The sequence below is a fragment of the Corvus kubaryi genome, unplaced genomic scaffold (genome assembly GCF_017639235.1).
Source record: "Corvus kubaryi isolate FWS band 111438036 unplaced genomic scaffold, C.kubaryi_AGA036_p1.0 37262, whole genome shotgun sequence".
Classification (NCBI taxonomy): domain Eukaryota; kingdom Metazoa; phylum Chordata; class Aves; order Passeriformes; family Corvidae; genus Corvus; species Corvus kubaryi.
Window position 1 is genome coordinate 458,723 of NW_024581078.1, and position 26,264 is coordinate 484,986.

The 26,264-nt window shown below is 50.7% G+C and overlaps 1 protein-coding gene across 21 annotated transcripts in view; it reads left to right on the forward strand.

Moving 5' to 3' along the window:
* PTPRS (protein tyrosine phosphatase receptor type S) overlaps window positions 1-26,264 on the forward strand; it is a 149,133-nt gene that overhangs the window by 85,204 nt on the left and 37,665 nt on the right. For 11 of the 21 annotated variants that reach the window (XM_042024345.1, XM_042024346.1, XM_042024347.1 and 8 more), the window contains 8 exons: window positions 940-948; window positions 4,432-4,449; window positions 6,833-6,943; window positions 9,227-9,238; window positions 19,234-19,503; window positions 21,898-22,479; window positions 23,337-23,470; window positions 23,633-23,777. In XM_042024345.1, coding sequence (XP_041880279.1) covers window positions 940-948; window positions 4,432-4,449; window positions 6,833-6,943; window positions 9,227-9,238; window positions 19,234-19,503; window positions 21,898-22,479; window positions 23,337-23,470; window positions 23,633-23,777 — 1,281 coding nt within the window. The remainder of the gene's footprint in view (window positions 1-939; window positions 949-4,431; window positions 4,450-6,832; window positions 6,944-9,226; window positions 9,239-19,233; window positions 19,504-21,897; window positions 22,480-23,336; window positions 23,471-23,632; window positions 23,778-26,264) is intronic. The other 10 variants (XM_042024354.1, XM_042024337.1, XM_042024342.1 and 7 more) reach the window with 3 other exon arrangements.

The following is a 26,264-nucleotide window of genomic DNA, read 5'->3' on the forward strand; positions in this document are numbered from 1 at the left end:
TGTATGTCAGGGAGTGCAGATCCTTGGGCAGTCAGGACTTCCCAGTTCTCCAGTTTCATCTGCTTTCATGGCCTTCCAAAACTTGCATGTTCTGCAAAGAAAGGGCTGTGAAAGTGCAGAATGTAAACATTAGGGACATCTGTACTGTGTCAGCACTTGTTTCTGTGCAAGGGAGTTAAGGCCGAGGCAGATTCGAGCGTGGGATTGTGAGTGAGGCGATGCCTGTTTGAGCTGCTGAAGTCAGATCTTAATTTAATAAACTTGTCTTTCCAGAGAACAAACTTTGCCACCAGAAGGGTGGCACTAGCACACATCAGGGCACTGGGGGTGCTCCGGGACACTGCTGATGGTCTTCAGGGTCTGAGTGTTTGGCTGGCAATACAAACAGACCTCCAAGACCATGGTCATTATATTCCCATCATCCCAGGAACCCACTTGGGTCTTCACTCTAACCAAGACACGGGTGACACGTCATTAACCATAGTGGGTTTTCTCTGTCTGGTGTTTCTGCTTTTCCCCTTTCCGTCTCCAGATAAAATTTCCAAGCAGTTGGGAATCTTTTAATGCTTGGGAGGTTTGGGCTGAGTGCAAAGCTCAACTGTCAGTCAGAGGAGCATGGGAAGAAGCTCTGTGTGGGCCCCTGCTTCCCTCAGACATCATCAACATCTCAGCCTTGGAGATCCAGGTTGGGCAGGAGTTAAGAGGCGTTGGAAGACAGATATTTCTGCTTATCTTGGGACACTTAAAGCAGAAGGCAAAGCCAATGTCCTCTGCTCAGCTGCCATCTAGGGGGGACATGGGAGGCAGCCTTCAGCCACCTTCCTCAGCACTCAAACACTAAAACCTTTTGTGTCTTTTGTGTGTCTTCTGTTTTCTAAATAACTGGCTATAACAAGCTTTTTTCTTTTCCTTTCTTTTCACTTTTTATTTAACATTCAGAGACCTTTGGTAAGTTTGTTCAATTAAAAAAAAATTTAAAATCAAACGAAAAAACCCCAAACCTGCTAATGTGCAGATTTGTAACCCTTGCCCTTTAAACTAATTCCTTTGTAACAGCTTCTTGAGAGGCATGCTCTGCATTTCTTCTACTAACTCTTTCAGTAGGGATGTTCTGCCCTCTAAATTAATTTCTGCAGGGGTATTGCAGGCTACAAAAAAAAGAATAGTAATAATAATTTTAATTAATTTATCTGTATAAAGAGATAACAGCTAAATATGAACCTCCTAACACTGGATAGATTTTTTTTTTGGTATCTTAGCAACAGTTGTCCTGGAATTCCCCAATTACACAATAGCTTGTTCCCTGGAACTGTGATAATTGTGTTCACACCTGCAGGAGGTCTTGGAGTTTCACATCTAACGGGGTTATTGGCATTTTGAGGAGGAGGGAGAATTGGGGGTGCAGCATTTCCAAATTGAAGCTGTAAATCCCAGGCCAGTGGCTGTGGGGAAGGGTTGAGGAAGGGAAGAGCCCCCTCCAGCTCCTCTGCAGCCCCGGGAAGGCAGGACCTGCCTGCAGAGCTCCCGTCACAGTCTCTGCGTGTGCCGAGCCCCCTTTGTTACTGGGGATGTTGGAACTGCAGCTGTCAGCCAGGATCCAGCACTTTGGAATTGCAGGAGACCCCAATGGTTGCCGCTGGTTTGGAGCAGAAAGCTGAGTCCAGGCTCGGGAGAGGAGCTCAGCACACACGTGTTCCCACACGTGGCCTGACAGAAGGTGGGGATGTGTCTCCTGTCATTGCCATGGCAATGGTGACTGTCCTCCTCTCCTCTTTTCCAGGCTCAGAGAATCCATAGGCAGCTCAGCGTGTGGGAAACCGGGGAAGGGATGGTGGGAGAGCAGACCCTGTCCTCGGTGACAGAGGGGGACACCTGCACAGGGAATTCTGCCTGGCACCATCTTGGGCCTTTATAATCCAGAGGCAAGGCCTTGAAGCTGCCTTTTGCCTCTGCTGCTAAACCCCAGGCTGGCCATCTGGGCTCATGCAGCCTCAAAATTTGCCCTAAATAGGCAGATCTGCAGAGCCAGGGAGGCTGTGCGAGGCCGTGTGGAAAGTCTGCACGTAGCATCTCAAAACCAGCTTTTCACTCCAAAAGTCAGCATCCAGGGTGAGCTCTTCCTCCTGTAGTCCTGCAAAGCTGGTGCCCTTGCTGTGCCCTGGACCCTGGCAGCCTCGTGCACGTGCTCATGCCCTGTTCAGGACACCAGGCAAGCTAGGTATTGAGTGCAGGTGCCTCCCCAGCACCCCCACGACCCCATATCAAACTCACCAGCACCTGTCAGAGTTCCTCAGAATAATTAATCGAGGGGATATCCTCTTCCAACACCCTCCTGCTGCCCCTGTGTTGAACAAGGAGCTGGTTAGATGTGAAACTCCAACAGTGAAAATCTCCCATCTGTGTCTGTGCCCCGACCCAAAGTGCTGCTCGAGCTCATTGTGACGGAAATTCTGGTGTTGGGCATTTTCCCAGAGCTGTCCTGCTCCTCCCCTGTGTGCCAGAGTCAGGCCTGGGAAGCCCAGGGTGGCACTGCCTGCTCTCCCAGAGCTCTGTCCCCCGGCCAGGCTGTCTCCCAGAGCTGCTGACAGCCCCTTTCCAGGGGCGTAGCTGATGCTCAGAAGGGGCAGGGAGTGACAAACCTGCAGTGGCACAAGAAGGTAATGCTGCTGTTGTGCCTGGGCTTGCACAGCTCTAACTTCCAGCATGTTTCTGCTGTCAATTAGAGTGAACTTTTATAGGAAACTGCCAGGCTTAGCCGAGGCCAAAGAAGATTTTGAGCCATGGGTGATGTTGGGATCTCTTCCCCTCCTCTACCCTCTTCCCGTTAGCCTTGTTCCATACTGGTGCCACAGATGGCAGATTTTCACTCCAATTTTGAGACAGAAGGATGTATCAGAGGCTGTTTTTATTTCCACTGAATTGATCTATAACCTTTGCTGCTTTCTCTCTCTCTCTTTCTCTTGCTTTTTAAACCTTCCTGCCACCTCCTGGGTGGGGATCTGCCCAAGTCCACGCTCCCCCACCTCTTCCAAGCACTGTCTCTCCAACCTTTGTCCTGAGAGCTAACAACCTGCTTCATTAACCTTAGCTAGTTCCTAACCCTAACTAGATGCTAACTTTTCTCTAGCTAATAACCTAACCCCGTAACTAGAAGCTGAGTCTAACTAGAGTCTAATCCCTAACACTGTAACGCCTCTCTTCCCTTAGCTCCTTTGAAAAATAAAGGTGAACTCTAATTAGTATCTCTATATTTTTACCTTCTGTCCTGAGAATGGGGGATTGAACCGCAGCAGAAGGATGAGCAGGGCTGAAAGATAAGGAGGGAAGGGGTTTTTGGTGATTAAGGCAGAAGATTGGCATGGAGGAGGCTTTGGCTCCTGTTCTTGCCTCTGCCAGACTTCCCTCCGTGACCTTGGGCAAGTTGCTTCACCCCTACCTCAGTTTCCCTGTGTGTAAAGCAGGATCATAACTCACCAGGGGAGAGGAGAGGGTGAGAGGCTGATATTTATCATTTAATGTGCTCACAGCCCTGGCTGGGAGTGCTGCAGAGTGGCAGCAGTGTCACCATTGCAGAGGAGCTCGTGCATCTCTCCCTAGGGAGAGGCAATACTTGGCACTGCGGGATCTGCCCTGTTCTCAGGATTGGGGTAAAAACCCACCAGCTAAACCCCCTTCTTGGATAAGTTTTGAATGCCACTGTGAGCAAAAGGACCTGCCGTGTTTTCAAAGGAAGATGGTTTGGTTGCAGCCTCAGGAGGTCAGATGGGGACGGGGGTTTTACCCCTGATTGTCACTCCCTCCCACCTGGGAGCCCTGCCCGAGGCTGGGCACTGAGAGATAACAGGAGGGGCTTGGAATAAAATAATCCAAGGGAGAGGCAGACACAGGCAAGTGTAGCAGGGATGGCCAGAGGTCTGAGCACTGAATTCCTCACACATCTGTGCTAATAGCTAAAGTTTGGAGCTGGGGCTTTGCTGGCCAAGGTGGGATCAAACCTGCAGCTTAATGTGCTGCGAGGTGCCCGCGTGTCCCTGTCCCTGCCCGGGCTGACACAGCCCCGATGCCAGCCCTGTCCCCAGGAGCGGTGAAGGTAAATGCAAGGTCACCGTGTGTTCAGTGAGTAGCAAACAGTCATGTTAGCTGAGAGCCTGAGGGGTTTCTTTACATTCCTACAAGGAAATGGAGCCAGTCTTAAGACTTTTGAAGCCGAGAGCCACGGAGGCTCTGCAAACAGCCAGCTGGATTGGGCTGCTGAAAAGGGCACCCCACCTTAAGTAGCCTGAGCCCTCTTCAGTGTCCCTGCAATTTGAGATAGACCAAGAAGTTTCCTGCTGGGAACTGTCTTCCTTGACTCAGGTCCTTTTCCCACAGGCAGTGCAGGTGTTTGGGGTTTTGCAGTCATTTCACTCATTTTCTTTGTTTTCTTTGCAGAAGGTACACCGATCCGAGGTAAGACACCGCAGCTCACTCACTCACCCACTCTCCAAACACTTCTCTCCACACAGATCCCGTTTCATTGCCCTGTGCTCAATACAGATTCGTGTTGTTGTTATGTTTTCTTGTCCTGCTTCACCTCTGAATATTTCTTTTTTATACCTGTCTTTATTTTATCTATGGTTATAATGTCCTTTTTTGTTTGCTGGGTGCACTTGGTAATACTGATACTGTTATTCTAATAACGTCTCCAGCTGTGCTGCCTCAGATTTATGGCAGAGTTTTAAGAGCTAATCTCTCCAGGACTATGAAGGACTGAAGTTTATCTCGAGCAATAAATGCTTTCAAAGCTTGGCAAATACTTAGGACCTTCTCTTGATTGGTGCAAAGTGCTTCCAAGCTGCTGATGGTGATGAGAGTTTTCCAGTCCTTTGCTCAGGCAGATCTTCAGCACTCACCATCTCAGCGTACTCATTTGTTTGGCTCCAGAGCCTCTTTCCACTTGCTCCCCACTCTCTTACCCTTAGGTTTCTCTGGGAAGGATCCATGGTAAGTAGCTTCTGTACTGTCTCTTTAATGGAGTCAAAAATTGACCTCAAGCTGCCTGAAAGGCAGGAGGAATTGGGTGTGCACCCCTTGGAAGACCCTGCTTTGGTTTTGTCTCCACTGGCACATTTAAAATTCCATAATTCTCTGCTGGTAAAAGCAACAGGAGGTGCTGTAGGTGAGATTTACGTTTTCACACATCATCTCTGTCGGCTCCTGACAAGTGCTGAACGCTCCTCACCCTCTTTGCAGCCTCATTTCTGCCATTGCCTTGACCAGCAGAGCTGCAGCGGGCAGGGAGGGAGGGTGAGCCCCTATTCCCCTGGGAAAGCTGCCCGCTGCAGTCCCTGGTTCCCTTCCTGCTCTGGAGTGGGGCTTCATCTCCCCTGGGTGCTCTCAGACCAGTGATGCTCATGAGCTGCACAGAAAATGTATCTGAAACCAATGGAAACAACCCACAGATTTGTCCAAATTAACAGAAATTTCTGGGAAAACTCACCAGCCAGCTTTCCACCCAAATGGAGCTCTCCAACAGCAGAGCTGTAATTCCATATGAAATATGCTCAGCTGGATGCTCAGTGGGAAGCTCCAGCCAGTTTGGGTTTTAACTCCTGTTGTGCTGAAATACCCGCAGATTCTTTTGGAATGGATTTTGTTTGGTTTACTGGCTTCGGTGGGGGTTTTGGGGGTTCAATTCTCTCTGTTCTGCCTTTGGGAGCTCCCAGGCACAGGGGATGCTGTGGGGAATTGCACTCACACCCCATCCCTGTCCCAAATCCTCTCCCAGCCCCACGGCCCCCCAGCAGCATCGTTCCCACCCACGCACACGCAGAGGAACGTGAGCTCTGTGTCCTCCTCTGTGAACACGCTGGTTTTTCCTTCCTGAAAAGGCTGTATCTGCAACCAACAATGATCTCATTTGCACTCCTCTCACTTAAGATTTTATCAATACTATTACACTGAGCTGGAATTGTTTGGTTTTCATATTTAGGTGGGGTTTTTTTTCCAGAGATGGGAGTTAAGAGTCTTACCACATGTGAGCTCTGTCCATATCTGTAGTATAATCATGTACTCCTAATACATAAAACATTTGAGAGCCTGTTGAATTATTTATGTAGTATGTATTTTAACTGGGGTTTTGCAGGGATGAAGCCTTCTGAGGTAAATGAGGCAATTTTCTTCCATGTAGTTCCATGCTGCATCTCTCTGCATATTTGCTGACAGGAATCTTTGGTTTGGGCTCTGGGTATATTCCTGTAGCCTGCAATAATACACAAGTTTAAGAAAAACCTTAATCCTTTTGGCCCAGATGATGTAAACCATGCAGGCAATTTTGAAGTTCCAATGCAGTATTTACAGGGTTTTCCCTGGGGAGTATTTACTATCAGTAAGGTGCTTTTCACAGGGGCTCTTATCTCCCGTAGACTTCCTGAGGAGCAGGTATTGGGCACAAAACAAAAGCAGCAGTGAAAGAAATTCCCCAGGCAGTGGGTGACAAAGCCTTTCACTTTTATGGTCACTGCTTCAAATTGAGCAAGGGAAAGTCAACTGCCTGCTGATGGATTTCTGGGGATCACAGTAATATGGATTATTGAGGCTGATTTCGGGAGTTCTGGTGCAGAACGCCTGCATTGCAGAAGCCACAAAACTTGGTGCTTTTGCTGATGAGTTCAGGACAAAGAGCAACACCCACTACAGAGAGAGGATTAAATTTTCTCATCATGTTGGGTCCATGTGCGGCCCCAGCCCTGAGCACAGCCAGGAGCCAGTGTCCACTGGGGCTGTTGACTGTCTTCAAAGCCAGCAGAGTGGTGATGATGTGTCTGTGCTGCCATCTCTTCTCCCCTCACAGGTGGGCTGCAGATCGAGAGCAGCGAGGAGACGGACCAGGGCAAGTACGAGTGCGTGGCCAGCAACAGCGCCGGGGTGCGCTACTCGTCCCCCGCTAACCTTTACGTGAGAGGTAGGGAGCACAGCGGCTCACTGGCACACACCCTCCGGGCTCCCCTCCCAGCTGCCCATCCCGCCCGGCCCGAGCAGGGGAAGCGCTGGTGGGAGCGGGCAGAGGCGCGGGGGGACCCCGGTGCACCCCCAACTCCCCGGCGCCGCCCCGCCACCCTTGTGGGGCAGCAGGGCAGGGCTGGCTCACCCATGGCCAAGTCAAGCGTGACCCAAGAGAGTGCAGCCCAAAACCTGCCAGGGCCAGCCTGCAGAGCCCACAGGGGAATGACTCCCTTGGGCTGCGGAGAGGCCAGAATTCCCCTTTCTCCCGAAGGATCCCTGCTCTCTGGAAGCGGGATGGTTTCAGCTCTGCTGGTGTGGGTGTGAGAGGAGGGGAGGACCCTCTCAGCCCCCTCCACGGAGCTCTGTCTTCCTGGGCACCACCAGACTGCAGCAGGAGGGTGCATTGTCACTGCCCCCCTCAGTCCCAGCTGCTTTTCCCTCTGCCAGCAGTAATTTGTCACTGGTTCCTTGGGCACAAACGCTGGGCACAGAGCTGAGGACACCAGCAGCCATCCCTGCCCCAGTGACAGCCCCTTCACCCCATAGCAGGGGAACACATGACAGGGGGATTGGCTTCTGCTCCATGCCCCCTCGATGTTCTCCCATCCCATGGGCCAGCAGCCTCTCCATGTTCTCTTATTTTGTTCTCTCTGACCTGTAATATTTTGTGTGTAGCTTTGGTTTAACATCTTCCCACAGCAAAAAGCCTTTTGGTAATGAGAGAGCAGGGCTGGTCCTTCTCGCTTTTTTTTTGAAAAAAAAAAAAAACAAAAAAAAAAAAAAAAAAAAAAAAAAGAAAAATACCATTGGGAGGAAAACAGGAAAGTTACATCCCAGCAAACTGTTCCCATTTCCATCCCATCGACAGAGGAAGCGCCTCCCACCTACACTCACGTTAATCTGCAGTCCAATGCAGAGCCATGCTCCTGTGTGCACTCCTTTCTCTCTCTCTTTCTCTCTCTCTCGTGTCTCACGCTCACTAAATCACATGCACATGGAGAGAAGGCTTTTAATAATTTAATGTTTCCAAGCTAAATTTTTAAATAGCCTTTTGTGGCCAGCTGGAAAATTGCGTTTGAAATTTGCCCTGTTGCCTGGGCCCCGAAATTCCGCTTTTGGGAACGTGAATCTGGATCTGATACTAATTCAGGGCTGAATCCATTGCAGACAGCTTAGCTGGAATGGTTTGGGTTCTTAAAAAAAAATTAAAAAGAAAAGAAACAGGAAAAATGTGGGGATTTTTCATTATTGTTTTGTTTATAAATTTCCTCTACTTTTCTGGCCACTCGGAAACTACCCAGGAGACAAAGGTTGTAACACGGTGTTGTCTCCACACCTGGATGAGAGGGCTCCAGGTGATAGCCCTGTTCCTACCCCAGTAAGCCCGTGTGTACCTGGGCCAGCCTGCAAACCAGCACTAACCTGCCGAGAGAGTGCAGAACACAGCGTGTGCCAGCTCGGCCTGTGGTTTGGGTGTTTTTCGTGCTGTTTAATTCCTTGTTTCTTGTGTGTTAATATCGTGGAAAGGTAACAAATTTCTGAAATGGATTTGCTTTGGTGGGAGGGAGAGTTCATGCACATTTTTCTTCCCGTTTTTTGTTTTAAAAGAGTCTCGAGCACTCTTGTGTTTCCAATTGACTTGTTTCTCCCATAACATGCTTGTCTCTATAGACCACCTGGGATAGGAGTTGTAAGTTTGAACATTGCAAGGAAATGGTTTGGTTTGGTTTTGCTTTTCTTTTCCTTCTTCTAATTATTTCTTTTTTCCTTATTCAGTCCCATGGTGGAGTCAGAGTGAGCAGGGCTGGGTGTGGGGCTGGGGGGAGCAGGGGGAGCGGGGACCCGGCCTGGGCTGCTCCGTGCTGGGGCTGCTCTGCCCGGGCGGCTCCGCTCCCCTGGTCTGAGGAGCAGAAGGACTGAAGGGAGGGAGAATCCTGCCTGGGGTCAGCATCCCTGTGGGGGGCTGATTCTGAGCTAGGATTGCTCCCAGCCTGGCCTCCCTGCAGAGCTTGGTTGGGCTTAAAGGGATGGGAGGGGGAGTGTTAGGAAGGCAGGAAAGAGGGTCGTTACTATCTTCATTTTTTTTCCTTTCTTTTTGTTTTGGTTAAGAGAAAAAAAAAATCAATCAATTTGCAGCTGACAGCCTTGAGAAGGCCTTTTTTTACTCTCTCTGTGTTTCCCCTATTTTTCTCTTCTCCTCATGTCATTGTGTTCTGCATCAAACCCCCTTAACATCCCTCAGAGCTACGAGAAGGTTGGTGTGGTTTTTTTCTTTTTTACTTTCTTTACCCACATTTTTACATTCGTAAGAGAAAAAAAAAATGAAAAAAATTTTAAAAATGAAAAGAGAAAAAGCAAGAAATCTTTAAGATGAGCGAGACCCGCGCGTTCCCGGGTCTCGCGGAGATGAGTTGAGTTGCATTGTGGGCCTCTCTATGCATCCTTTGGTAATGTTGCTGAGTTCTTGCACTTTTTTGTCGTCATGGTTACCTTGCCGTTTGGACATTGGGCCTGATGCATGATAGGAGAATGTAACAATCTTCTTTGCATGCCACTTTTTAAATTAATTATGAATTATTTTTTCAGTATATAAATATGTATAGTTTCTTTTCGTTATACAATTCTGGTTTCTTTGAAGTGGATTTACTCTTACTTTCCAAATTTTTTGGTTCTGTTGGGTTTTTTGCTTTCTCTTGATTTCCTGTTTCTGTTTTGATTGGTTATGCTGTGCTGTAGTTTATTCCAAACGCATTGTGAGAAGCCAGTGTTCCTGCCCACCCGGTGGTAACTGAACTCCTCAATCCCTCCAGGAGGAAAGGAGTCACACAGCTCTAACGCCTGTCCATGGAAGCCCTGCTATTTGGGACAAGCCTTTGTTTTGGGGGAGGGAGGGATCTGGGAAGTGGAAAAGATGGTGAGAACCCAGGGGGTCATTCCAAGAGTTAGAGCAGACCCTGGGTCACGTTGTTGCTTATTTATTTCTTGAGGTGTGGCTCTTGTTCCACCTCCTGCACACAAAGAAAAGCCCTGGCCCTGGTCCGAAGGGCTTCCCCAGAGGTGGGAGCTCGCTCACTGGTCACTGCCCAGTTCCCTCCAGTAACACCAGGATCAGGGGGCTGTCAGCACTGACAGAGAGGTTCCTGCTGTTCCCAAATCCCACGCTGTTCTCTCCTGGAGCACCCATGAGTGCATGGAGAGCCCATGGCCAGGCAGAGCCTGGCAGAATCCCTTGGAGGAGGTGTCACCTTGTCCTGGGAGTGCTGGGAGGGAAGAGCAGCCAGGCAGCTGCCTCCTGGCTCTGCCTCTCCCCATTTTCCCTTCCTTCCCTGTGATTTATCCATCACTGCCTGGTGCAGGCGCCTTGAAACCCAGCCAGGCGCAGCCAAGGTAGAGCCCTCCTTCCTGAAGGAGCGTGGGAAGAGAACTGCAGCTGTGCAGGCACTGGAGTCGTGCTGGGGCACATCTGGCAGCTGCAGCTATTGCAAACAGCAGCAGCAATCTGGCCGGTGACATTGGAGCTGAAAATGCCTCTTTTCCCTCTTCTCATCTCCCTGTTTATCCCCAAGAAGCTCCTGTTGCCTCCCATGTGTGCATCCCGAGCGGGTGAGGCACATGGGAGGGTGAACAGGGGGTTTGCAGTGTGTCAGTGGTACCAGTGGTGCTTGGTGCTTTCCCTGTGCAGAACCGAATGCCAGCCCTTTCCCTGGATATGCCTTTCCCTCTGCCCTCAGTCCTCACCTCTCAATCAGCTACCAAAGGAGTGGCTTTCCTAGGGCACAGGTATTAAAGCTGTGTGATTTTTGAGAAATCCAGTGCAGTATTGACACAGTATCTGTCTCTCTCTTTCTCTCTCTCTCTCTCTTTCTCTCTGTCTGTCCTTCTCTTTTTTCTTAAAATGCTGAGATTTCAGTGCTCGGACCCTCAGTGCTGGTATTCTCCCCTCCCCTTCCGAGTCTCTCCCCTCCCCGTAGGTACCAGGGTACCACTCCCAAATGCTGCGCTCTTGATAATTCTCTGGGAAGAGACCAGCTCTGGCTCTTCTGACTTGGATGCCAACAATAGCCAAAAAACATCCCTCAGTCCCAAGGCTCTTTTTAAAGAAAGAAAAAGAAAAAAAGCTTGTTCTATTAAAAAACCCAAACAAACAAAAAAAAAAAAAAAAAACCAAAAAAAAACCACCAAGAGAAAAGAAATAGCCTTTGAAACAAGGTTTTCCCATCCCACCTCCCTCCTGCCTAGGACTAAAAGGTGATAATCACTCCTAATTACAGGATTTTCCTTCATGACTAGGAGTTTGAGTTTCAGGTTTTAGGTGCAATTAAAAAGGGATTTATACACCATTATTTTTTATTTGTTTATTTTCTCTTTTATAAAGTATTTCTAACATGGCCAAACTGCACTGCTGCTGCTAAGAATCTCTTGTGATCTGAGAAGGCTTGAAGATTAAATTCTTCCTTAAGAGCCAATAAAAAACAATAATAATGATATCAACAGCAATAAACTAAACCTAAATGGGAGGTAATCATGATAGGCTGGAATGACACTGGGTGAGGAAATAGAGATTTGATACCTGGCTAGAAGAGGTTGTGTGGTTTGCTAAGGTTCTGGTCTCTGAGCAGCCTGGTCTGGTGGAAGGTGCCCACTGGCAGGGGCTAAGAACAGGATGGGCTTTAAGGTCCTTCCAGCCCAAACCATGGGCACCGTCTTGGAATTACTGGTTAAGGGTTTGCCTCGTGTGTTATTACAGGTCAGATCATGCCATGGGGATGCCCTAGGTCAGAAGCAGAGGTATCTTTCTGGAGACAAGAGCAGGTCAGAAGCAGGTGAGGTGACCTCTGCCACCAGCCCCGGTGTGTGGAAGTTCAGGCTGAGCTGTCCAGGGTTCACCTGTGGTCGGCGAAAAGACGGTTCTAGGGGCAAGTCAGCACCTCAGTGAGAATCCTGGTTTTTGTGTGAGCCATACAGCTCACCTGGCTTTCAAAAGTCTTCTTGGATGCTTCTCTGTATCCCTAGGGACACGAATGCCATCAAACTTGTGGCCCATAGTGATTGCAGGAAAGGATGGATTCAAAATCCTGCGAACTAAGAGCTGTCTGCCCGTGGTGGTGTTTGAGAGGCTGCCCCATCCCTGGAAGTGTCCGAGGCCAGGTTGGATGGGGCTTGGAGCAACCTGGGATAGTGGAAGGTGCCATGCCAGGGGTGGCACTGGATGATCTTTAAGGTCCCTTCCAGCCCAAAGCATTCTGTGGTGTTTTTGTCCGTAATCAGGGACCACATGGGGGGCTCAGCCATTACCCCGGCGAGGGCACGAGTCCCCTCACCCAGGACCTGTGGCCACAGCTGGTTTGCCCCCTGAAAATGGAGCACTTGGCAGCTCTCCTCTTAATTTGGGAAGCTGCAGGCAGCCACCTTGATTGCTCTGGTTTGATCCCAAAATCCGGCTGCTGGCTGGGATGGAGCCCTGTGCGTAAGGACCTCGTGTCCCTGTGCTCCTCCACGTCACAAGGAGAAGGAGGGATGAGCCGTGTGGGCTGTGCCTCAGATCCCCCGAGCATGCAGAGCTGCTGCTGCTGGCACAGGACACGTTGTCGTGGTTGAATTTAGCAGAATTATGAATTTTCCCCTTTTTCACACAGTGGGGCCCTGTCAGGAGGCACCAAAGGCAGCAGCTGGGATGCTGCAGGGATAATCCTTTCTGCTCTCTGCTCGAGCTTCTCGTGGCTCTGCTCTTTTCCAGCCCAGGGAGCTGTAAATGGCTCAACAGGCATTTAAAGCAGCCCAGTGCCCGCTCAGGCCCTGCCTTTGCTGCCTGTCACCATCAGCACAAGCTTTGTCACCCCGAGCCAGGTTCTGCAGCCCAGGTCCTGCTGAGAACGTTCCCAGTAACTCCCAAGGCTCTCTGGAAAACCCCAGCTCATTGAGAGACCAAAGATGAAACCAGGCCAGGGCAAAGCACGTAAGAGCTGAACTAGTGGAAATCAATTAAAATAAAACCCTCAGAAAGGGCAGGAATAGTGTGCTGAGCACCTCAGGAAATAAAACTTCAAAATAGATTAAAATGTGACTAATTTAAGCAGTAATTTAGCCTGTAGCCTGGGTTAAGTTCGGCTCATGAGTAATTTGACCATCAGACCAAAGCTGCTGGTTGGTTCCAGGTGGAACCATTGCTGAGCTTTTCCCTTTCAATCCCACTTAGAGGTTGAAGCAAATAATTCCACTTGCACTAGAGATTTAACAAATAGCCACAAGGTCAAAACAGTCATTGGTATTTTAAACTGTAGGAATTTTAATACCTTTTTAGACTAGATTGATAAATTCTTTAATGGAGAAGGAGAGAGGCAGAACCACCACTGGGCTGTACAGGTGCCTCTGCAGTGCCCAGCTTCCAGGTGCTGAAACTGAGGGATGGAGAGTTCCGGGATGGTTTTTAAGGGTTATTTTAGCACTTCTGTGGGTGGGGGAGCGCCCTGTCCATGTTTGGGGTGTCCTCAGCTCTGAAATTCTAGTTCCAAACCAAACCAAGCAAACAAAAACTTCACTGTGTTTCTGCAGAAGGATTTCTCAAGGGTATCAGGAAATGGAAATGGATACAAAAAGCCACCCCCCCAAAAAAACCAAAATCCAAACTGTGTATATATCTATGTATATACTTGACTATCTCTCTATAGAGGGCACTTTGCAGGAACACTGTGCTGTACTGATCTCGAAATCTCTGCCTGCCTGTGTCTCTTACACCTTTTGCATCGCTGTTCTCTTTGTTTTAGGGGAAAAAATTAGATTACACCTTGTCAGATTAAAATAACAAAAACTAAAACAGTCAAGTCTGTGTTTAAAATTACAGAGCTGTTTGAAAAACAATTGGATTCTGATGATTTTCTGTTCAATCCTGTAAAAAACAACAGAAAAAAAAATAATAATTACAAAAGACCAGAGATGTTCAGCCAGCCTGTCGCTCAGCTAATGTGGTTTTTTAAGTGAAAAGTAACAATTATTGGGAAGGTAATGGATTTCCTCCAGACCAAATCCAAGCCTTGGTCTCATTCTTTATTTATCTACCTATTTACTTATTTATTTTTATTTACCGTGAAGGAAATGAGGAAGGAGATGGCAGGAGGAGGGAAGTTTCTCGTCCTGTGGAGGGGCGGAGGTCGGAAATCCAAACCCCAACAAGGTCTCGCCCCAGCGGAACAAACCTGGAATTGGAGCGGGAGAGGGAGGAGGCAGAGGCGGCTGCACGGACACGCAGGGGCAGGGACAGACCACATTTGGGAGGGGAGGACAGGTGTAATCTAAGCTTCACTAATAATGTAGAGGCTGCACATTATTTTGGCACCCTTTCCCCTACCCCTCCTCATTTTGGAGCAAGACGGAATGACTCCTGTCTCCCCAAAATGGCCAATAATGTCCGCCTTCTCACCTCATTTGGAGCAGCAGCTTGCTGAGTGTCAAAATGTTTAATACCATTTGGTTTTGTTTGGTGCTTTCAACCAGTCACTTCACTTTCTTTTGTTTCCTTTTTCAATTAATTCCTTCTTTAAGGTACAAGATGCATTTCTCTTTGAGTTGGTTTAATGTGAATCGGGGTTTGAAGTGACAGGTTCTCGTCCAGGACATTCTCCTTCCCCCACCTCACTCCTCCTCCAACATTTTTTCTCTCTGGGGGAATCTGGAAGGGGCTTTAAAAGAGCAGCTGGTGGGTTTCCTCAGCACAAACTGGTTGGCTGGTCCTCAGGTTCCTCTCATTAGCAGCACCATGGGAGCACATTTTAAAGATGAATTCTGGTGTTGCAGAAGTCAACCCTGAATCTCCCAGTGTCTCTTCCAATCAGGTCTGTAAATGTTGCAGAAACACCTCTCACCCTGTGGACCCCGAGTGGTGGTGGTGGGGAGCCTGAGCCATGCTGATTGGGACCAAAAAAGCCAAAAATGCCACTCACAGAACACAAACTGGGTCAACCTCTGCCTCCGTGAGCAGCAACAAAACCAATTGGCTTCCCAAGGGTGTGAAAAGTTATGGATCTGTTCTGTTTCTAAAAAAAGAGCACAATTTGGGGTGCAGATTTGCAGTGTGAAATGCTTATCCAACAATTAAACAGACTCATAACTAACTGCGCTTAAGAAAATTTCCTGTGCCTCCGAAATGGCTTCTGTGTTGAAATAATTTAACTTGCATCCCAAGCATCCAGCTCCAGTCCTGGAATCTGGTTCTATCCGTAACAAGCTGTATCCTTGTTTGAAAAAAAAAGCTCCTGAGAGTTTTTTGGCCATGGACAATGTCTGTTTGTGTGTGCCTGCTTGTGTGTGTCCGTCGGGAGCTGTTGCACATGGAGCATGCACATCTGTGTACGCATGCGGGGTCTGGCAAAGCTGTCCTGGAAACCAAACGCCCCTGGAACTCAGGGAAGGTCCTTCTTGTACCAGAAACTGGGAAAAGTATTATTAGAAAGGTGTCTATAAAGCAGAGCCCTGACTGCCCCATCCCAATGTTTCCTTTCCAGAAAGGGCAGCTCCGTTCTTCCCGATCCTTTGAAAGTGTTCCATAGCAAAACTGAAGGAATCTCTTCACCCATTTTTTTTGTGTCAAATTCCCCTCCTTCAGCTGCTGTGGAGCTGGACCCAGAGCTGAAATTTGTCTTGATGCCATCTCCAGCTTCCTTTCCACCACGGCTCTCCTCCTCCTGGGCCTTGACCTAAAGGTTGACCCAGGGATTCTCAGCTTGACAAATTCCCTGTCTCCAGCCAAATGCAAGTGTAGCAATTAAAATAAACAGCAGCCTGATGGCTCTGGGTAGCCAGAGATGAACCCTGTAACTGTTGTGGTTGTCACAGCCCTGAGCCATCACAGGGCTGTATCCAGGGGACTCTCTGAGGTCTCCAACATTTAATTGGAGTTCTTTTCCCATCCTAGGTCAGTGTGTGGATGTTGGTATATCTGTGCACACAGGAGAGTGTAGATTTTTTTAAACCAGGATGCACCAAGGAAGTGCTGCTGCCTGTTTTGGGCTTGTATCAGCCCCAGTCCAAATTCTCCCTTCTTGTGGAACAGGCGGTGCCCAGGGCTGGCATCCAGGGGTGCTGGGTGCTTCCCTTGGAGAAAGACAAATGCCATTAAAGCGATGATCCCTGAGACCCCTGGGGCTGACCTGCACCCCTGGGAGCTGTCAGGAGGAGGGGAGGGCTGCTCTGCAGATTTTTGGGAATGTGCTCTGCGCAGCCCCTGAGCTTGTGTTTTGTGAGTGGATTTCTCCTTTCCTGCCCAAAAACCACAGCCAGGAACGGTCGGTTCCCTTCAGACTCCGATTCTCAGCACTCCGCCCTACATCAGATGATGCTTTTCAGTTATTAAATTCTGGTTTGTTCTTTCTTTTTTCTTTTCTTTTCTTTGTTTTTTTTTTTCCCTTTCTCTTTCAGTTGGGTTTCATTTCTTTGCGATTAGCTTCGGTTTGGATTAATTGTCTTGTTCTGTTCCCATGACAACTCAGTGTTTGCATCCCACCTGCCGTTGTTTGTTGCTGTTGATGCTGTTTGCTGACCGGATCTTGTCCGGATGTGTCTCCCCATTCCTCCTCACCTTTCCCACCTTGCCTCCCCTCTCCAGAAGGTTACATACCAGCCCCCCTCAGAAGAGTCATCCCCACCCCAGATCTGTCTGCATGTTGACCCCACTTGTTTCTTTCCAAGTTCTCTCCATCTTGTCTCAGACTGTGACAGGTGTGATTTCCACCTGGCTCCATTTTCTGAAGTGTGGTACCCCTGGAAGCAGTGGGAAGCAGGGTGATGTAGGAAACAGGGATGTACCCTCGTGGCTAGGGCTGAGTGTTCTCCATAGTGGCAGGAGGGAGGAAGGAGCAGGTTGCCTGATCCTTTGAGCCAGCGCTGGTGCCTGAGGTGGAACAAACACTGTGGTAGCCCCCTACACCTTTCTGCAGGTAGAAAATCATCTTCTAGTGTCAGTGGCCAGGAGAGTTTGCAGTCCCTCCCTCCACATCCTAATCCTTTCCCCAGCTGAGGGCATGCCCCCTGTTCTCTCTGCAAATCCGTGCATGCAGAAATTCCCCTTCGCCACCTCTGAGCTCCTCATGCCACCAATCTGGAAATCTTCTCTTCCTTGCCTCCCAGTGCTGGTTCCTGGCTACTGCTTCCTGCAGAAAAGGGTCTGACAGCCCGATGGGGAGAGCAGACCTTGCTGTGCCAGTGTCCCTTGTCACCTTGCAGGATGATGCAGGGGCTGCAGCTGGCTTTTGTTTGCCAAAGCCCCACAAGCAGCCTCTGCCTCTCCTGGCAGTGCCCTTGCCCTTGGAAAATATCCATAAAGCTGGAAGATAAATACTAGCAAGCCCCAAGACATCAGTTCCAGGGGACATCTGAAGGCAGTGGGAGGGACGATGGCAGGCTCAGCTCTGCTGTCCTTTGCTTTGCTTTGGCATGAGGCACTGGCAGGTTGTGCGGAGCTTACCTGGGGACAGACGGCAGGAACGGGAAGTTCTCAGCCCCCCGGCACTCCGGACTCTGCTGCCCCCTCGCCCACCCTGCCTAAGGCAGTTCCTGCATGGCTGTCCCTGAGGCTGGAGGAATCCTGCACTCCTGCTCCCCTCCAGCTGCTGCTGTTCCTGCGTTTTCCCTGGGTCCTGTATCCTTTTCTCTTTCTTGTGGGATGAGACCCTGCCCTGACCCCCTCCCTAGGGCCTCTCTGATCCACACACGTTCTCCTTTGTCCGTTCCCCTGCTTTCCCCCCTAAGGAAGGGCACCCACCATCCCTCCAGCCAGCCCAGGTAGCTCAGAAAATGGAGCCAAGGAAACCACAGCCTCCCCTTTGCGTCCATGTTCTTCCTGTGTAAGGTCTGGAAGCTGCATCCACCTCTCTGCTAAGGAGATGCACAGAACATGTCACTGTTTTCTCAACGTTAAAAGTTTCATTACCTTGTTTTTCTTATTAATTCTATTCTATTTATTATTCCGCCAGGGCTGAGATGTGACAATGTGAGCCACCACATTGAGTCACATCAGCTAGAAAAAGTATGCAGCATTAAAGTGGGTTTCCCCCTCCCCTCCCTCTCTCTCTCTCTTCTTTCTCCCTTCCCCTCTTGTTCTCCTTCTCCTGGTCTTCCTTCCTTTATCTGTCGCTCACTTTCTATCCAGTATCCATGTGGGCATTTGCTGCCGCCCAGAAATTGTATTTCTCTGCATTTTCCTCTCTCTTTCTCTCTTTCTCTCTCTCTCTTTTTTACCTATTTTGCATGATGTTTGTGACTCTGAGAGCTGCATCTATCGATGGAACCGTGTCAGATCTTAAAGAGGCTTCGTTAGGGTTTCTATACCCGAAAACCACAAAAATTTCATTAGAGTTTCTCATCTTTTCCACACTCTCTCTCGCTCCAGGGGGGCTGTGTTCCCCTGGACGCTTCTCACACGCAGACACCAACTAAATTCTGTCCCACTCCGGGGACTCCCTCTCCTCCCTCGTTTATCTTTTTGCCTTTTACTTCTCAAGTGGAGCGTCAGGAATTTGGGGATGTGACACTTCTCTCTTTGTTGAATTCTCTGGGTCCAACAAGGCAAAATGCTGAGAAGTTTCCATCCCCATCCCAACCTTCTCCTGACCCCCCACCCCACCTCTGCAGCAGCCCCGGGTGGGAGAGGGCCCCTCTCCGGAGGGGGCACCTGGACCACGCCGGGCCGTGGTGGTGGATGGGCTGTTCCTTCGGGAGAAGGGGACCCGGGACTCAGACCCCACTGGGAGAGGGAGGAGCAGGTTCCTGGGGTGTGGAGCGGGGAGCTGGGGGCCCCAGCGGCCACGGAGGAGAAGTTTGGGCGCTCGCCATGCCAGCTCTTGCCAGTAAAGATGAGAAATTGCTAATAAATTTTTGTGTATTTATCTGTGCTGTGATGGGTCTAATCTTGATCAATGGAACCCTGTTGCTATGAAATACCGCTTTTATGTCTATATTCTATATATTGTTTGTGAAGTACAAATTTATTTGGAGTTTAATTTTTTTGGTTTTTAGTTTTTGATTTTTTCCTTTCTTTGTTTTTTCGTTTTGTTTTTAATGAAGGAAGAAAATAAGCAATGACAAGCCCCATCTATATTTAAATTATCTTTTACTCTTTTTTCTTTTTCTCCTTTCTTTTTCTTTCCTTTCTTTTGTTTTTGGTTTTTTTTTTTTCCCTCTTTGTTTTTTTGTTGTTTGTTTGTTTTGGTTTGGTTTTCCGTTTTGTTTTTTTGTTACCTCTGTGCGTCTCGTCCACAGTTCGCCGTGTGGCCCCTCGCTTCTCCATCCTCCCTGTCAGCCATGAAATCATGCCCGGGGGCAACGTCAACATCACCTGCGTGGCCGTGGGGTCTCCCATGCCCTACGTGAAGTGGATGCAGGGAGCGGAGGACCTGACGCCCGAGGATGACATGCCCGTGGGCAGGAACGTCCTGGAGCTCACGGACGTCAAGGACTCCGCCAACTACACCTGCGTGGCCATGTCCAGTCTGGGAGTCATAGAAGCCGTTGCCCAGATCACGGTGAAATGTAAGGGAGTGGGAGCAGGGTCCTGGCTGCACGTGTGGGAGTGGGCACGTGCCAGGCGGGCGTGGGGGCACGGCCAGAGCTGAGTGTCCAAGCATGAGTGCAGGGCACACCTGGCCAGGTGCATGGGAGCATTGGTGGGACGTGTCGCCGGAGTGGGAATGTCCCATGGTTTGTGCCTGTGTCGTTGTGTGTCTGCATGGGGAGAGCCTGTGGCTGTCTGACCTGCACGGGGGACACAGTCCTGCATGTCTGGGTGCTCCTGCACGAGTGGGGTGTGTGAGCATGGCCAGGGACAGTCCTGCATGTCCGGGTGCTCCTGCACGAGTGGGATGTGTGTGTGTGCATGGATAGGGCCACAGTCCTTCATGTCCGGGTGCTCCTGCACAATTGGGGTGTGTGTGCATGGCCAGGGACACCGTTCTGCACGTTCAGGTGCTCTTGCACGAGTGGGATGTGTGTGTGTGCATGGACAGGGGCATGGTCCTGCATGTCCAGGTGCTCATGCATGAGTGGGATGTGTGTGCATGGCCAGGGACACCATGGCTGGATCTTGGGTGCCCGGCTGCAGGAGTGTCAGTCCCTGTCCTTACCTGTGGGTGCATGTGGAGGTCTGCGAGCACAAGCAGCAGGACAGACTTGTGCACCATGAGTGCCCCGTGCTGGGATCTGTGCATGTGTGCTCGGGGATCCTACACACAGGGAAACCCACAGTGGAGAGGAAGCTGGTGGCTTGAGACCTTCCCTCGCTTTAGGACACCTGAGCTGTTGTGAAGAAAACTGTGACTCCAGTCCCCGCATGCTGTGTCTGTCCTGGCATATGAGGCTGGCTGGGCACTGTGCAAGGAGCCTTGGATGGCTTGGAGCCTGCATGCCATCCTGTTCCAAGGCCTGAGATTCAGCCAAGGCCCTGAGGATCTCTGGCATGTGAACCCTTGCAGTAGAGCTTAGTTCCAGCATCTTAGTGGCCATTGTTGCCTCAGCAAGAGGGGGAATAACCCCGGCTTCCAGCTAGTGATTCCCAAGAGGAGCATGGGTGCCATCTTCAATCTGTTCTGTCCTCAGCAGGGGAGTATTAAACCCAAGCAGGAACCCCTGAGGTTGGGTGAGTGTAGAGCTCTGTGTGAGCTGGTGTCTGCTCCGAGTGCTGGTGTTGCCCACAAGGGATCTGGGAGAGACGGGGTGGGAAAGGATCAGTGGGAGGGGAGAGGAAAAACACTTGGAGAAGGGGAGGAATAATAACAAAAATAACAAATCCTGTTGTATCAGTGATCTGTCTGAGGAAGGTCTGACAGGAGAAATGAGTAGGGACTAGAGAATATTGGCATGACACCCCCTCTGAGCTTCTGCACAGGCAGTGGAGCTCTCGTGCCAGCAGAAGGACGCCTGGGGCTGGACTCAGATCCTCTTTATTTTCCTGAGTATTTCCTTCCTTCCCTTTTTTCCCTGTCTTACCCTCTCAATCTAAAAAGCTGCTGTGTTGGGCAGATTGCTTCTGCTTCCAACTCTCCCATCTCCTCAGATGGGGAATCTCACCTTGCTGGTACCTTCTGCCTTTTGTAATTTCGTTTGGATTCTGTTCCCTGCTCTGTTCCTGTGTGTGAGCACCTGTAGCTCTCCCGGGCAGAAGGTGAAAGGAGAAGTTTGAGCTTTACTGTGATCAGGTCTAGAGAAGTTTGGCTTCAAGGCCAGGTTAGACACAGCTTGGAGCCACCTGGGCCAGTGGAAGGTATCCCTGTCCATGGCACGGGTGGGACTAGATGGGCTTTAAGGTCCCTTCCAACCCAAACCATTCTGGGATTCCATTATAAGATGAGGTTGAAAAGGAAGGTTGAAAAGGGTCTAAAGTGTGTGGTGAGGACAGCACATAAAGCTTGAGAACAGGTGAAGTTAGAGCACATTTCAGGTGCAGTTAAAGTGCTGGGTAGCGTGCAGTCCCCAGCAGGCTCCAAGGGGGACTCCTGACTGAGGGAGGGGGGAGATGGGGATTAACACAGCTTTGTGGCTTGAGAGGAAGCAATCCCAGCATTTATGGGGACTTGTTCTGGAGAGCAGAGCCCGGCCTGTGCCGTTCCCTGCCCGTGGAGCTGTCCGGGAGATCCGAGCATGTGCTGGGAAGGAGGAGCTGCTCTCCCTCCCTGCCCTGGGAGCCGGCGGATGTGCAGCTGCAGCCCGTGCTAATGATTCCAGATGTTTGGCTGAATACTTTGCCTTTGATGGAGCAGTTTAAGGAGGATAATAGAGTGGATAACTAGGTTCATAATATTCCAGCAGCACTTTCCTGAGCTGCTGGGATTGGTGCTGTGCCTCCTGCTCCTGCAGCCCTAACTAGCCCAATTAGGCACCATTTCAGCACCTGTGGGTTTTTTTTAAATGCCTGTTCTTCCTGATTCTCAGCACTTCCCAAGGCTCCTGGGACGCCAGTGGTGACAGAGACAACAGCAACGAGTATCACCATCACCTGGGACTCTGGAAATCCAGACCCCGTGTCCTACTATGTCATTGAGTACAAGTCTAAGAGCCAGGATGGACCATACCAGATCAAGGAGGACATCACCACCACACGCTACAGCATCGGGGGGCTCAGCCCCAACTCCGAGTACGAGATCTGGGTCTCCGCAGTCAACAGCATCGGGCAGGGGCCTCCCAGTGAGTCAGTGGTCACTCATACTGGGGAACAAGCTCCTGCCAGTGCTCCCCGCAACGTGCAGGGCCGGATGCTGAGCAGCACCACCATGATCATCCAGTGGGAGGAACCGGTGGAGCCCAACGGGCAGATCCGAGGGTACCGTGTCTATTACACCATGGAGCCTGACCAGCCCGTCAGCAACTGGCAGAAGCACAACGTGGATGACAGCCTGCTGACCACCGTGGGCAGCCTCCTCGAGGACGAGACCTACACCGTGCGAGTGCTGGCCTTCACCTCCGTGGGGGACGGACCCCTGTCTGACCCCATCCAGGTTAAGACACAGCAAGGAGGTGAGCAGCTGTGTCACTGACCTGGGCTGTGGGAAGGAGAGCTGCTGGTTAGACTTGGAGATTTAGATTCAACATTGGGAAGGAATTATTTACTCAGAGGGTGGGCAGCCCTGGCACAGGGCGCCCAGAGCAGCTGGGGCTGCCCCTGGATCCCTGACAGTGTCCAAGGCCAGGCTGGACAGGGCTTGGAGCAACCTGGGACAGTGGAAGATGTCCCTGCCCATGGAACTGGATGAGCTTTAATGCCTCTTCCAACACAAACCATTCCATTATATTAAATGTCTTTAGATGTAAAACTGCCCAGGCAGGGGTAACACTCTAACTCTCCCTAAAGCACCCAGAAACAGCTTTGTCAGAGATGAGTGGGGAATGAGCCTTATTTTGCCTTTTTCTGCAGGGGGAGGAAAACAAAGCCCCAGTTGTCACAGCAGATGTGTTGAGCTGCAAACACAAGGTGTTTTATCATGGGCTGTCACCCAGCACGTTTTTGGTGTGGGGTATGGGAGGAAACCCTGTGTCCTCAATGGGCTGCTCCTGGGCTTCCTACTTCCAGAATCTTGTAATACTGGGATTCATGGGAAGGGTTGTATTCTGCTGAGAAAGAGGCATATGATCCACTGGGATTCTTCCATCTCCAGCAGCTCTGGACACGCTGGAGCCCTGCCGTGGGATGTAGCTCCGCAGCTTTAGAGGCAGGACCTGCCCACGCTGCTGTGTGGCATTTTGCTGCTGACGTGCTCTTCCCACACAGGCTTTGAAGAAAACAGGGCAAGAGCCTTCTAATTAGCCAAGTTAATGTGGTTTCTCCTATTTCTCCTCTTGCCTCCTCTGCCCCATTGGCTCCCTCTCCGTGCCAGTTCCTGGGCAGCCGATGAACTTCCGAGCAGAAGCCAAGACCGAGACCAGCATTGTGCTGTCATGGAGCCCCCCACGCCAGGAGATCATAGTGAAGTATGAGCTCCTCTACAAGGAAGGAGACCGCAGCAAGGAGGTGAGTCCAGAGTGGAGCGGGGTTGGGGCTGAGGAGCTCTCGGCCCCGCCGCTCCCTGCGGTGTCGGAGCGAGGGGAGCAGGGCAGGTGTCTCTGGGCAGGCCTCACCTCTGCTGCCTGTTGTTTGGGTTTATTCTGTTTCTTCCCCCCTCGCCCATCCCAGGTGCTGAAGAACTTCGAGCCAACGACCTCGTTCACGGTGGAAGGCCTGAAGCCCAACACTGAGTATGTCTTCCGGCTGGCCGCCCGCTCGGCTCTGGGGCTGGGGGCCTTCACCCCGGAGGTCCGAGAGCGCACCTTGCAGTCTAGTAGGTGTCTCTCCTTTCCCACCCTTCTCTGAGGGGACCACAGTCAGGGAGCCAGAGATGGTGGGCACAGGGGTACGGAGCTGGGGGCTGGCGTTTTGCTCCAGGGAGGGGGGACGCCTTTGGGACCTGCTTTCCTCTCCCTTCGGTGGTCCAGGTAGTTGAGATGTGAGCCAGGAACAGAGCTGGGGTTTGGGGGTGCTGGGGGGGCCAGGTAGCACCGTCCACTTGGGGTGGGAGCAGTGAGGGCTCATTGGTGGCCACACTGGCCGTGGTGCTGAGCATGCTCAGGGGATGGCACCCACAGCCCGCCCCACACAGACCCAGCAGCTGCCAGGAAGGGGCTCAAGCAATGCAGCTGGGAGAGAGGGGGGAAGCGGTAAGGAGAGGAGAAGGGAAGGTGATTGTCCAGCCTTTCCCAGCCTTTGGGGAAGCAGTCCCTGTGCTCTTTTCCATGAGCACCTCCACAGCCAAGGGGAGGAAGGCCTGGAGCACTGGGAATGGTCCCGTTTGGGCTCCGGCAGAGCGGGACAGAGGAGTCCTGTGGAGGCTGGGAGGGGGATATTGATGATACCAGGAAGGAGTGTATGCAACCAAAACGTGCTGGTTTTAGTTTAATGGATTGTCTCCCTTCGCTGTTGCCCTGGGGACAATAACCCTGGATGGCAATATTTCTGGGCTTTTCACAGATCTTTGCTTTTAAATGAGGTGTTTTTTCACTGCATGAGTGGCTGTGGCAGCTGTTCTTTGTGTTTTCTGTCTCCTCTCATCTCTACTAAATCACTCCGCTGCAGTTTGGAGTAGCCGGGAGCAGAACTAACTCAGAAGTGGCTCTGGTCACCAGTGTGAGGAGGGAGAGCCCTGCTCCCATCCCTCAGAGTCCCTGACAAGGGGGAGCAGCAGGCTCTCGGCTGGGCTTTTTAATTGTCACACCCTGCTGTCTCTCCCTTTCCCTGTCTCCTTCTCTTTCTGTCCCTGAGGAGTGGGAAGAAAGGGGAGTCTGTTTCTGCAAAGACAGAATTCCTTACTGGGGCTTGCTCAGGCCTCCACTCCATTCAAAGATTTTTGGTTTTTTCTTTCTTTCAAATGTTTTTCCCCTTTTTTCCTTCTTTTCTTTTTCTCCATCCTCTCTCTACGTTTCATAGGAAAACCCTTTCCTGACTCTGCTGCACATCTGCTGGTTCTGATCCCAGTGTGGTACTGTCAGAGGGAGCATCTCTGTGGGGTGGGGGAAATGAACTGAAAGGACCTGAAAAATAAGTGTTAAACTTACTCTCTGCTTCTGTTTTCCAAGGGGTTTCTCTCCTTGAGATCCGTGGGGATGGGAGGCAAAGAGGGTCTGGGATTTGTGCTTTCTGGTTCAATAAAACAAGCTGAAAGAGGGGTGTGGGATCTGGTGGCAGTAGGGCTTAGTGAAAATTTGTCCCTTAAGGGTGAGGAAAAGGGGAGCTGGGAAAAGGGAAGGCTTTGGGGCTTTTTCTAACTTGGCACCTGCTGAGAACATGGACGGGTTTCTCTCTCTGTAGCTCAGCTTTCATAGGGAGAGTCTCATTAATTTAATGCTCTTAAGAACATCAGCTGGGAGCTGTCAGTGTCCTGTAACATGGTGAAACATTTTTTCCTGGCTGGCTGTTGGAGGAACGAGTCAATTCTCCCTGGTCCGGGTGACATCCTACGGCTCACAGACCTTCTGGCTCGGGACAGGCTTTTGTGTCTTCCCTCCGCAGCTCCTTTTCCGTTCAGCTCCTCCTTGGCCCGCTCCATGCCTCTTCTTTCTTCTCTCTTCTGCTCTCTGCTTGCTTGCCTGCATGCCCTGCACCCGATGAACCAGCTCCCTGCTCCCCTTGTCCCTCACTGGGCGATGTCACACCACAATGGCATCTTGTCTCTGGAATGACAGAGCCTCCTCCCTGGTCCTCCCTCCGCTCCTGCTGTCCCCTCCCAGCACCCACCTGCATGTGGCAGCCCCTCCCTGCACCTCCCTGCCAGGGTGGCTCCTCCTGAGCATCATAACCAAAGTAAAATCCATTAAACTAAAGGTAAAGTATCTTTTTCTTCTTGAAGTAGCTGGGTTTTAACTCTTCAAGTACCAAAGACGTAGCTTGTAAAACTGACAGACTCTCATGGCTGGGAGAAGCTGGTTTGCCCTTTCCGGTTAGCCATGACCTTCCCAGGCTCCCTGGCAACTCTCCCACTCGGAAATTCTGGAGTGCAAGGCGTGGTCAGCAGACAGGGGTGGCAGGGTGGGCGCTGTGAGGCTGCGTGTGCAGGTGTAGAGGAACGATGGGGCTTTCTCACCCTCTGTTCCTGCCTAAGAAAGGATGTTCCCCCCCCCATCAGCTCCACCCTCCTTCCCGTCCCCCTCCCCACAGTACATTGAAGTGAATGAAACACCCAAAGTCTATGGTACCTAAAGGGTTAAAAAACATGATATTGTACAAGGTCAGTAAGGGTCATTCTTGTGGCTTGGACAGTCAACTTTAAAGCATG